Here is a 16,279-nt window from a genome sequence, read left to right as displayed (position 1 = left end):
AGTTGGACTTGGTTTGGTGGGAGGAGTCCCCCTCCCTTCCCACTTCCTCCCTCTTTTTTTTTCTTTTTCTTTGATTTCTTTTTCTTGGCACATAGGCCCACTTGGGGCTGTCCCACCAGCCCACTAAGGGCTGGTGTGTCTCCCCAAAGCCTATGGGCTTCCCCGGGGTGGGTTGCCCCCCCCCCCGGTGAACTCCCGGAACCCATTCGTCATTCCCGGTACATTCCCGGTAACTCCGAAAACCTTCCGGTAATCAAATGAGGTCATCCTATATATCAATCTTCGTTTCCGGACCATTCCGGAAACCCTCGTGACATCCGTGATCTCATCCGGGACTCCGAACAACATTCGGTAACCAACCATATAACTCAAATACGCATAAAACAACGTCGAACCTTAAGTGTGCAGACCCTGCGGGTTCGAGAACTATGTAGACATGACCCGAGAGACTCCTCGGTCAATATCCAATAGCGGGACCTGGATGCCCATATTGGATCCTACATATTCTACGAAGATCTTATCGTTTGAACCTCAGTGCCAAGGATTCGTATAATCCCGTATGTCATTCCCTTTGTCCTTCGGTATGTTACTTGCCCGAGATTCGGTCGTCAGTATCCGCATACCTATTTCAATCTCGTTTACCGGCAAGTCTCTTTACTCGTTCCGTAATACAAGATCCCGCAACTTACACTAAGTTACATTGCTTGCAAGGCTTATGTGTGATGTTGTATTACCGAGTGGGCCCCGAGATACCTCTCCGTCACACGGAGTGACAAATCCCAGTCTTGATCCATACTAACTCAACTAACACCTTCGGAGATACCTGTAGAGCATCTTTATAGTCACCCAGTTACGTTGCGACGTTTGATACACATAAAGCATTCCTCCGGTGTCAGTGAGTTATATGATCTCATGGTCATAGGAATAAATACTTGACACGCAGAAAACAGTAGCAACAAAATGACACGATCAACATGCTACGTCTATTAGTTTGGGTCTAGTCCATCACGTGATTCTCCCAATGACGTGATCCAGTTATCAAGCAACAACACCTTGTTCATAATCAGAAGACACTGACTATCATCGATCAACTGGCTAGCCAACTAGAGGCATGCTAGGGACGGTGTTTCGTCTATGTATCCACACATGTAAATGAGTCTTCATTCAATACAATTATAGCATGGATAATAAACTATTATCTTGATACAGGAATTATAGTAATAACTATACATTTATTATTGCCTCTAGGGCATAATTCCAACATGTTGTAGGCGGTGTTGGATCTTCTAGCTTTGTCCTAGTCGATCTCATTTAACCGATTAATTTTCTTTAGTTCACCCTAATATAAATGACATGCAACACTTGTTGCTTGTTCTTGAAAAAAAAAATCTACACCCTAAATCAAAACCTAAGTCAGACACTAAACCCAAGCTTAAATCAAACCCAACTTGAACCCTAATTCTAGTCGTATTGAACCCTTAGTCGGATCCTAGATTGAATTGTAAAAGTATAAATCCATGCCTAAATCGATGTCTACATCAATCCCTAAATCGTGGAGACAAGTACTTCACACCATTGAAGAAGAGGTTGCAAAGGGGAGACGAAGCGGTGATCAAGTGCATGGTCGTTGTCGGTGCTCGCCATTCGGATCTTGCTGACATCGATGCTCACCGTCGAGAAGGGAGAGTGAGCGATAAGAGAGTCAAAGTGGAGAGAGAGAGGAGAGTGAGTCGTAAAGAGATTTGTGGCACGGCTTCGAGGGACAATGGGACGTCTCCCGCGTACACCCGCGTGCAGCCGTGTGCCCTTCCTGCGCGGATCCGACTCGCTCGAAAGGGTCAATTCGACCTTTCCTTTAGAGCTACAAGGGTTGTTTGGTTTGTGATTAAGGGCCCGTTTAGTTTCCAGCCTACTTAAACTTAGTCATGTCACAACATCTCAGATATGTGTTTGGTTCATTGCCACACTTGTGGCTTGCCGTACTTTTTTAGTTATATGATTCACATGTTATAGGCTTAATTTTTTACCAAATCTTGCCACATTTGTGATGACCATTTTTTTGGCCACGCTTTTTATGACAGCCATACTTTGTCTAAGGTCAGTTTGTGACAAAGATAGTCATGAACCAAACAACCTCTAAATTTGTCAAAAATTGGCACATTTAATGTTAGACAAATTTGATCAACTTGGATGTGTATTTGATTCAAACCACACCTTAGACAAACCACACTAAGACCCCAAATTTCATATACACAAAAAAGTGACAAGGGTCACTGAGGGTTGCCAACTTATGGCTCTCCTTTTATTATAAACTACTAGCAAAAGGCCCGTGCGTTGCAACGGGAGAAAAAATACCACATGTTTTTAATCTTTTTATAATCATTTTGATTTATTAAAATAATGATGGAGCGTGGGTTGAATAATAAAAATTACACGGGCTTTTTTATAAAAATGCCGCGGTGTGTTTTCCGATGGAAGCAATAGCCTCTTTATTATTACTAGCAAAAGGGCCCGTGCGTTGCAACGGGAGAAAAAAATACCACACGCTTTTATTCTTTTTATAATCATTTTGATTTATTAAAATAATAAGCTAACTAACTAATGTAGTCAGTCCTATCCTATTTTGTTGAGAAATCAACCCGTCCATTGTTAATTCCACCATGATGAGAAATTGAGCGGGACAAGCAAAGCAAAACAAAGAGGCTACGTGAATTGATCAATGGACTGTTATTTTATTTCACTCATGGGGTAGAGAATGTGGGATCAGATGACAAACTGAAGGTGGTGTTTCATTCTCTGTCTCTACAACAATAAAATCTTACATTCATTCATCAGCAAACAAATCCCCACAAAACAAAATTTCTTGCCGGTGCTTGGCACACGGTTGGAGGCATGGGGAGGGGATCTCACCAGATGATGAGTTCCTGCCGGAGGAGGGGATACGATGAGGGTTAGGCGCCTCCATCTGGCCATAAGGAGTCGTCGTTGCCGCGCCATAACCTCGGAGTTCCCCGTGTGAGGCATGGAGGCCCGCCTCCACCTGCAAGTACTTCGCTCCGCCGCGCCTTATCCGCGTGCCGTCGCCGTTCTGCATCGAGCAGACACATCATCCCAAGTCGCTGTAGCTGTCGCGTTGATTTGATCCAGAAGCTGTGCTCGAGCGCCGAAACGGGGGCAGCAAGCGGCAGAGATACGACCGCGGAGGCAGGTGGGTTGAGATCAACAACATTGGTGGTTGAGGTCGACCGCGGCGGCGAGTGGTGTGGCAGCGGCCTGGGCACAGGCCAGGGTGGACCAGGGTCGACGCGATGCGCTCGAGCGTCGCAACGGGGGCAGTCAGCGGGGAGAGGTACATCCGCGGAGGCGGGTGGGTTGAGATCGGCAGCGAGTGGTGTGGCGGCGGCCTGGGCACAGGTCAGGGTGGCCAAGGGTCGACGGGAGGAAGCGATGCGTACGGGTATAATTTTTGCAGCGAATCGTTTTTTTCTTTTACGTTGCAGGTAAATAATAGAGCGCGGGTTGAATAACAAAAATTACAGGGTTTTTTTATAAAAATACCGTGATGAGTTTTTTTACGGAAGCAATAGCCGCTTTATTATTAGGTATATATATATATATATATATATATATATATATATATATATATATATATATATATATATATATATATATATATATATATATATATATTAGGTATAGATATAGACTAATCTAGACAAACTTGACAAAAATATGTGGTAAAGTATGACAATCCAAGACGTAGAAGCAAACAGCGCCATAAATAAACTCTAGGCAGCTTTGGGTTTCTTGCTATACCACACGGGTCACGCCGGCTGCTTGATTTTGAACCCGCATCCGACTCGAACTGAGCACACGAGCCGCATATATAAACAGTACTACACACACAAGCACTCCGTACACGCGAGACACGTCGCGACTGGTCCGGATCCATCGGGGGCCGCGCCGAGAAAGAAGCTGTGCGCTACAGCCTTGCCCATCGAGCCCGCTCCGGCGTCGTCACGTCATGCAAGCGCGCGCCGGATCGGCGGCGGGCGGCGCCACCGCGCTCGCCGCCGCGAAGCAGCACCCGGCGGCCACGTCGTCCCTGTTCGCGCTCCTCTCCCTCTCGCTGCTCCTCCTCCGTCTGCTCCTCCGGCTCCGCCTCGCCGCCTTCCGCGACGCCGCGCTCACGCTCCACCTCGTGGCCCGGCTCCGCCTCCGCCCGGTCACCCTCCGCCTCCCCGGCCCGCACGCCACCACGCTCCGCGTCTGGTGCCCCGCCTCGCCGTCCGGCAAGCCGCCGCTGCTCCTCCTCCACGGCTTCGGCGGCGACGCCAAGTGGACGTGGGCGCGCAACCTCGCCGCGCTCTCCCGCAGCTTCCACCTCTACGCGCCCGACCTGGTCTTCTTCGGCTCCCACTCCCGCTCCGCCTCGCCGCTCCGCTCCGTGGCCTTCCAGGCCCGCTGCGCCGCTGACGCCATGCGGCTCCTCGGCGTCAGCCGCTACGACCTAGCCGGGATCAGCTACGGGGGCTTCGTGGCGTACCGGATGGCGGCCGTGGAGGCCCGGGACAGCGTCGCCAGGGTCGTCGTCATGACCAGCGGCGTCGCGGCCACGGTGCAGGAGATGGGCGAGCTGGCGGCGCGGGAGGAGATGGCCGTGGAGGACGCGCTGCTGCCGGACAGCGCCGCCGGGCTGCGCCGGCTCGTGCACCGGTCCATGCACCGCCCCCCGCCCTGGCTGCCGGACTTCGTGCTCCACGATTTCATCCAGGTCAGTACTACGCACACACGTACTACTACGTGTTTGTCTAACTTTTCTCTACTTACTTCGATATAAAAAAAAAAGTTACTGCATCTCAATATTGTCTTTTCCTCGACGTGCCACGGACCCTTTTTCCCTTTCGAGCGGCGACGCCGGACGTGTCACAAACTTACCACGAGGTTAACTAACTTGTATCTGACGAGATGCCAGTAGCTAAACGGAGCATTGTAAATCACGTGGTTTGGTTGCGTTGTCGCGCGCTTGGTCTTCAACTTCAATTTTTACGGCCCGTTGCAAGAGGATCGCCACGGCAGCACATGACTTGGAGTTGGAGTCGGATGGATCCATGGCAGACCCAGCAGCCAACATCATTAGCAGCTTGCAAGCATGCATTGGCGTATCGAGCGCGTGCGTGCGTGCACGTTTCAGCCGTACACGCAAGTGCCAGAGCAAGTAGCGGTACGCCACTTGAGCCGATCGATCACGTGTGCCACTGCCAACACCTAGACGAGCTGGAGTGAGTAACTAGTCAATCGGTAGGCTGGGAGCACTCCCGGGGCTAGGGGAAGCAGATCTGGACGGACGTGTCGACCCCGTCGGTTTCCTTTCCTTGTTGGCTCGGTCTCACTCGGCTGGGTCCGTGCGTGCGTACGTACGTGGCCCACGTGCCGTACGTCGCCAGTAGCATCCGTCCAAACCCAAAACGCTAGCGGACGGCGCTACTGTCCACCGCCGCAGATCAAATCTGTGCTAGGAAAATGCCCCAGCGATGTGGATCGCCGAACGTGGCTGCCAGTTATCTAAGGGCATGTTTGGTTCATGCCTAACTTTGTCATAACTGACTTTAGGCAAAGTGTGAGTGTCATAAAAAGTATGGCTAACAAAATGGACCCCTCAAGTGTGGTAAGATTTGGTAAAAAATTAAGTTTATGACATGTGGACCATATACCTATAAAAGTGTGGCAAACCACAAGTGTGGTAATGAATCAAACACATGCCTAAAGTATTGTGGCATGACTAAGGTTAGGTGTGGCAACCTTAGGTTGGGAACCAAATAGCCCCTAAATCCTCTTATATTCTTATATTAGTTTATAGAGGAAGTATTTACGTTCCTCCGGTTGACGTATTGCGTGTGTATTCCAATTCTTTTGAAACCTTATGTATTCTTATTTTTTTAGTCAATTACACAATAAATGCTTAAACTTGATAATAAAAGTCAGTTTGATGCTGAAACTTGCAGCATACATTGAACCGGTGACAGAACTTGGTTTGGGTGTTCATCTATGATGCTGATCACGTTTGTATACGCTTAGCATGCCGACGAGGCGCACCAACGTGGCATAGGACCCACTGTTAGTGACTTAAAAGGAGGGATTTTTCCAAAAAAAACATCCTAAAATATTTTTTATCACAAAAAAAAACTTGATTTTTTTTCTTGAAAAACCAGCAAGGCCTATCCATCAGGAAACTATACAAAGAGGAAACAAATATTTACGCAAAACTCAAGGGTTCAAACACGCGATCCTAACAAGCCAAAGGAACAAGCAACCGAGTCAAATCACGCTTGTTGTGGTTGTTGTCTTGCTATACCTGCTGACCCATGTTTTGCACCAAAAAACATAATGATCCACATGGGGCTTAAATGGGCTGCACTGACCGCGGTTCATTATTATCATGATAGTGTTTTTGTTCATACTAAATATGACTAAAATTATCTAAAAAACGATTAAATTCATATTTACTATTTTCCTTTAAAAAGGATTAAAATTAAAATTTACTACTTAAATTATATAATTATTTTTTAAAATAATTATTGAATGTATTTTAGAAATACAAGAACAATATTCTAAGTAATATTTTTTCTCATGAAGTGATTACATAATATTTATTTGAATGCATGAATACAGCCAAAAGTAAATGTATATATTTTCTGAATACATTAATAATGCATGGTTTATTTATAATTTATGAAAATTATTATAATTCATAAAAAATATTTTAAATGCAGAAATATTTTGAAATAATAGTTGCATATAATAGGATAACATTTGCCTTCTTTAAAATAAAGCATTTTTTAGAATTATGTGAATATTATTTTAAATAATAATATGTTTAGAATTACATGAATATTGTTTTACATGATAAAAAAATTAGAATTACATGAACATTATGTTAAATAAGAATATATTTTAGAAATACATGAACATTATGTTAAATATTTTTCTGATAATTAAAGAAACATTATATTAAACAAGTTAATTTATTTGTATTTATGATGTTTTTAATTTATGTATTCTTACAAAATGCAATGAAAAAAAATAAAAGAACTAACATGTGAAAATGGCCCGCGGTGACTGCAGTTCATTTAAGCCCTAGGTGCGTGTTTGTCAATAGGTCATTATAGGTAGAACTCTCATTCCCATTTATACATCAAGTGATACACGGTGTGATGACTAGCATTCCCGAGCTAGCGTTAAAGGTGTTGTGTTTGAACCTGGCCGGTGCTAATTTTTGCGTCCCAAGTTTCCTTTGTTGTATTTTGTCGTGACGTGTGTTGCCCAATTATCATAGTAACATTTCAGGGTTATTTTAAGAAAAAAAATTAAGATGTTTTTGTGAGATTTTTATTTTATTTTATATCATGGTGTTTTTTTGCAACAAAAAACAGGCCTCACGCCCGTCCTCGCCTTCCGGTCACCGACATTGGGTCCCGTGCCATGTTGGTGTGCTTCGTCAACATGTTGTGCATATATATAACGTGATTAGCACCGTAGATGCACGTCCAAGTTAAGTTTTAGTACCGATTCAATGTATGACGCAAGTTGTAGCATTTTTTTTTTGAAAAGGAGGAAAGCCCTCGGCCTTTGCATCGGGCGGGCATTCCGCATAAACCCGCATAACTTAATATTAGTTAAAACTATGATAAATCTAGCAAAAAAATTATAACTAACCTAAGATATTTTAACTTGGAAGCGGGGCAGATCGGATGCCGCTCTACATCCCCATCCATAGGCCATACATTGACGTTGTATGTGGATATTAAGTGAGCACGAATAGACCCGGAATAAACCCAAATCTATGGCTTATTCATCGCCGGCTATGCTCTGTGTTGAGTGGAGAGAACCGTTTAATTAACGCCTGAGCTGCAAGGCAACGAGTGGCCAGTTTACGACTTCCTTCTTCGTTTTTAAATATAAGTATTTTTTTAAATACAAGCCTTTCTAGATATTTTAACACGGACTATATGCAGACATATATAGACGTATTTTAAGTATATATTCATATATTTTTATTTCGTATGTAGTTTGTATTGAAATCTTTAAGATGCCTTTTGTTTAAGAATGAAGGGACTAATACATATGTCAGTGCCATGCCATGGGTACACGGCCGTGTGCGTGTGTCTTTTGCATCTGCGTGAGATGAAATGGTGATATTTTTAGATTGCTTGACTGATTAGGCTTGAAAATGACATTTTTGGTCTTGAGGCACCTAAATTACCTACTCTTTCCAATCCGAATTAATTGATGCAACCTCCATACAGTGTACTAAGGCCTCAAAGATATACACACTTGCACTAATAGCTTGATGATTGCTATGCAACCTCAGCCTTGGAACACTATGCATATGATGACCAAGATCGAACAATACACAATAGGCCCCGCACAATAAACTCCACCTGTATATGATAGGTACCAGATAACAAACACTCGGCTGAGCTCTTTTGTAATGATCTTAGCCTTTTCTTAATAGCCACATTCATGTTGTCATTGATAGTGTTGGGACTGACTTAGACAACACCGATGTTAGGAATGAATGACCCGTCTCACGACCGGACCCGTCAGTGATGCGCCGAATGCCAGTCTGGGACTTGCCAATGGCCCCATGATCTTGATCAATTTTGATGACTTAAGGAGGAGCAAGGCCATCTCGATGACGCAAGCTGAGCCAACAAGGTGGGAGATGGGGGGCGGGGTGGGGTTGAGAATGGTTGAGCCAACAACGAGGTTGTGCTGGACTCGATCAACATAAAAAAATTATACTTACGACATGGTTGCTTTTTAAGCCTATCAGATTAAGATCAATCCATGTCTTACGTGTAGTGGCGACATGTCATGTTGTCATCATTCCTTCATCATAGATTCCATTAGGAGAAGATACATATAAATTGGCCTTCTGCCATTGGAGATTGAGGTCAAAACAAATTAAAAGTTGTATTGTATATACTACTTTAGTATAGGGAAGGGGGAGTTTAATTTGTTTGTTTGTGTGTGTGTGTGTGTGTTTGGGAGGGAGGAGGGGGGTATAAGGGAGGGGTTGTCAACGGGGTGAGGAGCTGCAACTAGGACTTGGAGGGAGAGGAGGCGCCGAAGCGAGTGGAATGACAACTCAAGAGTGTGAGTGCACGCAATGTATCGAATTTACACTGCTAAGACTCCTTTAGTCCTTTGTATTGTTTGTCCGTACCATCTTAGGCTTGTGTCAATGGAGGTTTCTTAGCGCGGGTTCATAGGCGTTTTGATGTGTCACATTAGTTAATGATGAGAGAGAGTAGAGTTGTGTCTTAGCTAAGATACAACATTTGCATACCATCATAGGTAAAAATGATTAATAACCCAATCACATATATGCATGAGCACCAAATCATAAATTTAAAAACAACATCTAAGAAAGAGGGCTAGTAGTCTTTTAAGTTATTAATGCTCCTATGATAACGTGCTAAGAAACGATGCATTGACACATGCCTTACATGTCGACTCAAGCGGCTTACCGCTCTCCATGTGTTGCGGCGTGCCGGTCAAAGGGGGAGGGGAGGCATGTAAAAGCTGAAGCGGTGGAATGGACGTGACCTTGTGGTCGAGGTGCCGCCACCAGCAAATATTGCATGCTCTAGATGATTTAATTGATTGGGCTTCAAAATGACATTCTTAAATTATTGAATGTTAGACACCTAATCTAAGCATCAAAACCCGCTAAAAGTCCTCAAAGATACTCCATTAATAGTTTTTTTAGGCGGGTGAGCTAGCACTAATAGTTTGATGCCGTGCAAAGCCTCGGCCTACGGATCATGCATGCATCCCAAAGATCGAACAATGCATGATACATGGCGCAATAAACTCCACTTGTATTGTTGTATATGTCGATCAGGACGATATGTTCCAACTTCCAACTTTTTTTGCGGGTAAAACTTCTATTACTCATATCTCAGAAAATTACAATCAATGCTGTTCAGCTCAATAGCTTCAGGTGGCCCAGACCCTAGCCAGGTCGTAGTCCTACCTTCTAAACGAGCAAAGTTCGCCAAAGAATTACTAACTTTATTCTGAGATTGACGAATGTTTTTTTTAATGTTCCAGCAATAGCTGGCTGATTCATTGATAGCAAAAAGCAATTGAAAAAGCAAAGTGGGGTGATGATCCTAGGATCGGGGTTGCTTTGATCACAAGACGATCAAAAAACTTCAGTGCGTCCACTACTACTGAAGAATCCATTTCACTAGCGAAATCGCGGGTGACAAGGCTAGAGAGTCCTTCCATACACGCGCCAAGTTCCGCTTCCAGTGCGTCCCGGCAAGAGAAAAGCTGCCTGCACGAAGAGAAAATGACCGCACCACTCTCATCGCGCAATACCATGCCCGACCCAACTCTATCATCCGGAGAGAAAGAACCGTCGTAGTTCAGTTTAGACCATCCTTGCAATGGAAGAGACCATCTCAAGGGCACAGCATCAGACTTAAATTTAAGTGGCTTGGATAGAGTATGTACAGGAACTATCGCTGATATACTTTTGCATGGATCAGCAAAGGGTTCATGTGTGATGCACAGCAGCGAATCCAAGTAACTGCACAAGAATCTCCTCGATACATCAAACCTGGCCGGATCTTTGCTATGCACAAGAATCCCACTTCCAACTACTAGTTCATGCATCATGGTATCAACAATGTGGAACTGATGGCTCGATCGCGGGAAGGCATATGCACTCAACCTCTATTCGTAATCCTGCAGAGCGTGCTCAGTGCAACGACTGTCTTAGTTCAGTCCTCTCAAAGCATGCTCGTAATTTTCAGGAGAGACTCTAACTTTGCATGAAAAATGTAGAACGAGATAGCTTATACTCCCTCCGTTCCAAAATAAATGTCGGTGGTCTAGTATAAAATTTATACTAGCTTAGTACTAAATTTGCGACACTTATTTTGGGACGGAGGGAGTAACACATAACCATGCATGTTAATTCGGGACAATACAGTTACAAGCGCAGATGTACTGAACTTTACGCCGTTTCTGAAGTTCAAGCCCTGTGTTTGCTGCAGCTGATGTTCGTGGACCAGAGAAAGGAGAGAACAGAGCTGCTGCGAGAACTACTCAAGAGCGGAGCCGGCATCGATCCCCTCCCGGCTCTCACTCAGGTCAGCTAGCTGCTCATTCGAAGCAACATCGATCCATCGTCACTTTCTTTTTTGGATTCTTCATTTTTTTGACGAGTAGCTGTGCAGAAAACGTTAGTTCTGTGGGGAGACAAGGACCAGGTGTTCCCCGTCGATCTTGGCTACAAACTGCATAGGTAAAAAAAAGACAGGACAATACTTTAGATTGCATGACTACTTGACTAGCGCAAACACCTTATGTATTTTCTGCTGAAGGATTAGTATAACACTCGTTGCATTTTGTGTTGGTGAGTGCAGGCATCTAGGTAAAGAATCCAGGCTAGAGATCATCAAGGACGCGGGTCACGCGTTGCAGTTGGAGGGCGCCGACAAGGTCAATAGTTTCATCAAGTCGTTCCTCCTATCCTAGATGAACTGAATAGGCCAGAATTTGGCACGGCCCGGAACTGAAGCCTACTCAGAGCATCTACGTACTACTTGCTGGAAAACATATATACACGGAGTTATCCCGGAGGCCCAAATGGTGTACATTATAGTCTTTTTAGGCATGTAATCATGTAATGTTGTGTGTAAAGAAAGATCTAGTATGATCTAAATGTCTCGCTCAGAAGATGAAAGAAAAAGAGAGATGGAGTGTGTTCTGAATGCCCTTGCAAGTTTACACGTTTACGCCATATGTTTACTGCTTCGCCGTGTTTCTACTGCACTGTAGAGGCTGTTCTCTGGTCATAAACATAGTAAACGTTTGCTGCTCCGGAGTCGTGTCTACAAAAAAAAAATATGTACTGTTCTTAAACACTTTCGAAACCAATATTGATGCTCGGCTCGAATTCTGATGGGTTTGCAACAGCAACTTTGCATGGTCGTTGTTTCTACGTCACGCCATACAAGAGTTCTAGAAGCAATGTCCTAGCTGGATTGGCAGTACGTAAAGTTGTTTGGTTCTGTGTGGTTGCCTGGTGCCCTGTCTCACAGTCTGTTTCCGTTCTTTCCCGTGGCTGCAAGTGCAAGTCGCGTCAAAGTAACCTCAGCTGCATCTTTTTAATGGCTCTCGTCCATGCCAAATATATATATATATTCTTTGATGCTGATATGGGATTATTTTGCCGCAATCTGCCCACTTGACGCACGCACAACTTCACAGTTTGCATTGCACTCGAACAACTCATTCGGTCCTCCCTCTAAAGAAACGATGCTGGAATCTCCCACTTATGCATCACTGTCTGATCCAACTCAACCTGTATTTTAAATCGTCTCCCTTTAACAGTGGCATTTTGGAAACAACCAGTGGCATGACAGTTTACTCCCCTCTCCGTACGCAGCTCAAGCTTGCTTCACGTTATGACAGCATGGCGAGTTTATACGGCGCTGCTGAGGCGTCGTCGTGGCCCCATTGAAAGCGCCACCATGGCCGACTTTTCGGATGGTAGTATAATCAAGCTCCACTCAACCACCCTTCTTCCCTTGCACTCCCGGGGTGCTGTGAACCCTCCGTTCCCCCCACCAGAACAATCCTTCGTCTACCTTTAAGCTAAGCTCCACCAGCACATGCACATCGCTATACATCGGTGGAGCTCTCACTCCCTTTCCATGCACAGCTGCACACCAAGAACTTGACGCCGCATCAGCAGCGGCCGTGCTGTTGCTCTGCTTGATCGGTCAGGGGGCACAGCCGGTGGATAGAGGCATAGAGCCATGGGGGCCAGCCTCAGCCTCGTGCCGCTTATCGACTACTTCGCCCGCCGTGAGTTCCTCGCCGCCGGCCTCCGCCCGCACTCAGTCACGCTCCCCTACCCCGACGGCGGCGACGGGGGGTCGACGGCCACATGCACCGTGCACTACTGGGCGCCGGCGGGGGAGCCGCGGCTGCCGCCACTGCTGCTCATCCACGGCTTCGGCCCTCGGGCCACCTGGCAGTGGCGCTGCCAGGTGGGGCCGCTGTCCCGCCAGTTCCACGTCATCGTCCCGGACCTGCTCGGCTTCGGCGGCAGCTCGTGGGACTCGCCCTCGGCGCCGCCGCCGTCGGAGGCCACGCAGGCCGCGGCGCTGGCGGCGCTGCTGGACTCGGTGGAGGGGCTGAAGGGCAAGCGGGTGGCCGTGGCGGGCACGAGCTACGGCGGGTTCGTGGCGTACTGGCTGGCGCGCGCGGCGGGGCCGCGGAGGGTCGGCCCCGTGGTGATCGCGAGCTCCGACCTGCTCAAGACGGCGGCCGACGACCGCGCGTTCCTGAAGAGGGCCGGCGAGGGGTGGCGCGGCGCGCACGAGCTGCTCCTGCCGGCCGAGCCCGCCGCCATGAGGAGGCTGATGGAGATGGCCGTGTACCGCCCCCCGCCGGCCATGATGACGCCGGACTTCGTCCTCCGGGACTTCATCCAGGTGCGCGCACACTACAGATGCCACTTGTGCCTTTCTTTTTCTTAGTCAAGTCTCGAATGTTATTCGCAAGCAAAAGCATGTCAACGAGGTCAGCCTATCATCCTGCCACAAACCATAGGTGACATCATGAGAAAAACTTTAAGATGCGGCAGTCAGCGGTGCACCGGCTTTTTTATGTTGCATTTTGCCGCGACAAAAGCAAAACCTGGGCGGCCAGCATTTCTTTTGAAAGTAGACAGGTAAATGGTATTCAGTTTCTAAGGGTTCGGTTAGACAATGATAGTCTATATCGTCATATAGACAATGATTTAATTTTTTAAAAATTTAGACAACCTTTGTTTTTTAACGGATTGTCTAAATTTGATAGTCTATATTTTCAATAATATAAGATACAAAGAGGAGCAAATTCAGAGCCGGCGGCAAATACAGAGCCAGCCGCCGCTCGCGCCCTCCCCTGCACGCGCTGGCGCACGCTCGCTCGCGCACGCGCACGCAGCCCCCGCTGCCGCTCGCCCTCATAGCCGGCGCTCGTGCCTTCCCTGCAGTCGTCGCTCGGTTGCTCGCAACACGCGCTCGCCGCCGTCGCTCGCGCACACAGCCGCCGCATCTCGCGCCCTCCCCTCGCAGCCGCCGCCGCTCGCGCCCTCCCCAGCAGACTGCTATCTACGAAACTGAAGAAACCGGAGCGGGAGAGAGCTCGGGGCAGGCAATTGTTGTTTGCTCGTTGTCCCTATGGATGTGTAAAATTTAGACTACCTTATACACGAGCTGGCGTTTTTTCACCTCTGGTAGTCTATATCTGGTTTAGACTACCACATACACTAGCCACTAGAGATGCTCTTAGAGAGTTGCAGAAACTGAACGGCCAGTGATAACTCAGGTTTCCGAAAGACGGACCTGTTGATGTAAATAAAGATCGCAGTAGCGGTTGAAAAAAGAAGAACATTGTGAGGCTTCAGTAATTCAGTTAACACCAGAACTTCCAATTCCAAGCACAACGCTGTACTACAGTAGTAGGCGACGCCTCCCGCCTAACAATCAATCTACTCCATGCCAGATTTCGTAAGCATTTATACTTGGATCGAAACAGACAACAAAATCACACTGCATTAACGCCGATGCAACTGCATTCGTGCTCTTGCCTTTCCTTTTCCCCCCTATAAACATGGGATCCTCCATGCTCCAGCACACAGACTTCACCAATACTATCTCAGCCGTGCTCTCGGCCTTAAAAGATGGCAGCAGAGCCGGTAGACGTAAACAAGAGTAGTACTACTGTCCTTTCGGGGATATGAAATCAGAAACAAGAACAGCACTGAATCTGAATCTGATGATCTCGTTGCCTCCTGTCAGAAACTGTTCATGGACAACAGGGAGCAGCTCGCCCATCTTTTCAAGGGGATCACCGTCGGCACCGACAAGTTCCAAGTCACACCATTGCCTCAGGTACTCTCTCTCTCTCTGTCTCAATATGTATCTTCACCTAATGCCTGGACCAACGCATTCACTGAAACTCTCTGTCTTACCTAACCTTATTTGGAACACGTCGTATGTATGCAGGAAGTGCTGATTGTCTGGGGAGAGCATGACCAGTTGTTCCCCGTGGAAAAGGCCTACGCAATTCAGAGGTACTACTCGTGTAAATGTGTTCATCATTTACTACACCGGACCATTTTTTACCGCGTGTGCTGTAGGAGTATGCTTGATTTCCTCTATGATCAGGTGGTCTCCGTTGAGATATTTTATTGGTCACGTATATACTGATCCCTACGCTTTGGTTTCACAGCTCATTGGACGGGAAAGCTAGAGTGGAGATCATAAAGAAGACGGGCCATGCTCCACAGCTCGAGGACCCGGCCCGGTTCAACAACATCGTGCTGGACTTCTTGATGGCTGCAGATCCTGCCTGCGCCCATGGCAGCTCGCTGTGAGATGCGTAGCCACCATCTACTCCATTGATTGCAATAAGATTGCTTAGCGATTTGGGCCCATGCATTCAGTTATTGTGTCCTAATGTGTACATCAATCTGGGTCTATTTGATTTGCATGATTCTCGGATGCAGGATTAGAGTGTCACATCATCTTCAATATTTGATTATGTACAAAGAAAGCATCAGATTTTTTCCCCGAAGAATTACAATTTACAACAGATGGAAAAAGTTTCTATGAAAACTAGTGTATCTTGATATCAAAGAAAAATTGGCATGGTCTTTTTTCTTTCTGAAAGGAAGGTTATACGAACTGACCTTTGCATCATAGTATGCACACTAGCTACCATCATTTTTATTGAATATGGGAAAGGCAACAAGGCCAAAATACCTTATAAAAAGTGCATAAACGCCAAAAAGGTCGAGTAATTACAAGATTTGGCCAAAAAACACATCCAACTAAGTCGTCATCTTGCGGCAAACGCCTTCAAAAGGGATAAAACACTTGTGCCAACATTATAGGAACGATGACATGGGAGGACAAAAATCAGGCGATGAGGAAGAAAAGAGAGGTCCAAAAAGAATATTTGCCATGCGATCCAAGCCGTTGGATGGAGACCTAGCTGCCTGAAATTCTAGCTGACGTTAATCTTTTATGTATGTGAATAAGCGGTCCATGTAATTGTATATCTACCAACGACATGTTGATCCACTCACCACTCACCACCCTTCTCCCCATGCAAATCCGGATTGTTGTGTGAAACCTCCATTTTTCAGCTACAAATTCTCCAGAATTCGATTATGAGAAACTGCCCATAGAACTAGCTG

At 46.3% G+C, this 16,279-nt stretch overlaps 2 protein-coding genes across 2 annotated transcripts; both read left to right on the top strand.

Moving 5' to 3' along the window:
- The first annotated feature begins 3,711 nt into the window (after positions 1-3,711).
- LOC123449604 (2-hydroxy-6-oxononadienedioate/2-hydroxy-6-oxononatrienedioate hydrolase-like) lies at positions 3,712-11,792 on the top strand. Its single transcript, XM_045126880.1, has 4 exons — positions 3,712-4,774; positions 11,073-11,168; positions 11,256-11,323; positions 11,445-11,792. Exons 1-4 carry the CDS (start codon positions 4,025-4,027, stop codon positions 11,554-11,556), a joined length of 1,026 nt encoding a protein of 341 aa, XP_044982815.1. The 5' UTR covers positions 3,712-4,024; the 3' UTR covers positions 11,557-11,792.
- Positions 11,793-12,567: 775 nt separating this feature from the next.
- LOC123449603 (2-hydroxymuconate semialdehyde hydrolase-like) lies at positions 12,568-15,695 on the top strand. Its single transcript, XM_045126879.1, has 4 exons — positions 12,568-13,523; positions 14,877-14,969; positions 15,084-15,151; positions 15,310-15,695. The coding sequence occupies exons 1-4, from the start codon at positions 12,843-12,845 to the stop codon at positions 15,452-15,454; spliced, it is 987 nt and encodes a 328-aa protein (XP_044982814.1). The 5' UTR covers positions 12,568-12,842; the 3' UTR covers positions 15,455-15,695.
- The last annotated feature ends 584 nt before the right edge of the window (positions 15,696-16,279 follow it).

Source organism: Hordeum vulgare, chromosome 4H (genome assembly GCF_904849725.1).
Source record: "Hordeum vulgare subsp. vulgare chromosome 4H, MorexV3_pseudomolecules_assembly, whole genome shotgun sequence".
NCBI classification, from domain to species: Eukaryota; Viridiplantae; Streptophyta; class Magnoliopsida; order Poales; family Poaceae; genus Hordeum; species Hordeum vulgare.
This window is presented reverse-complemented; position numbering and strand designations above follow the sequence as displayed.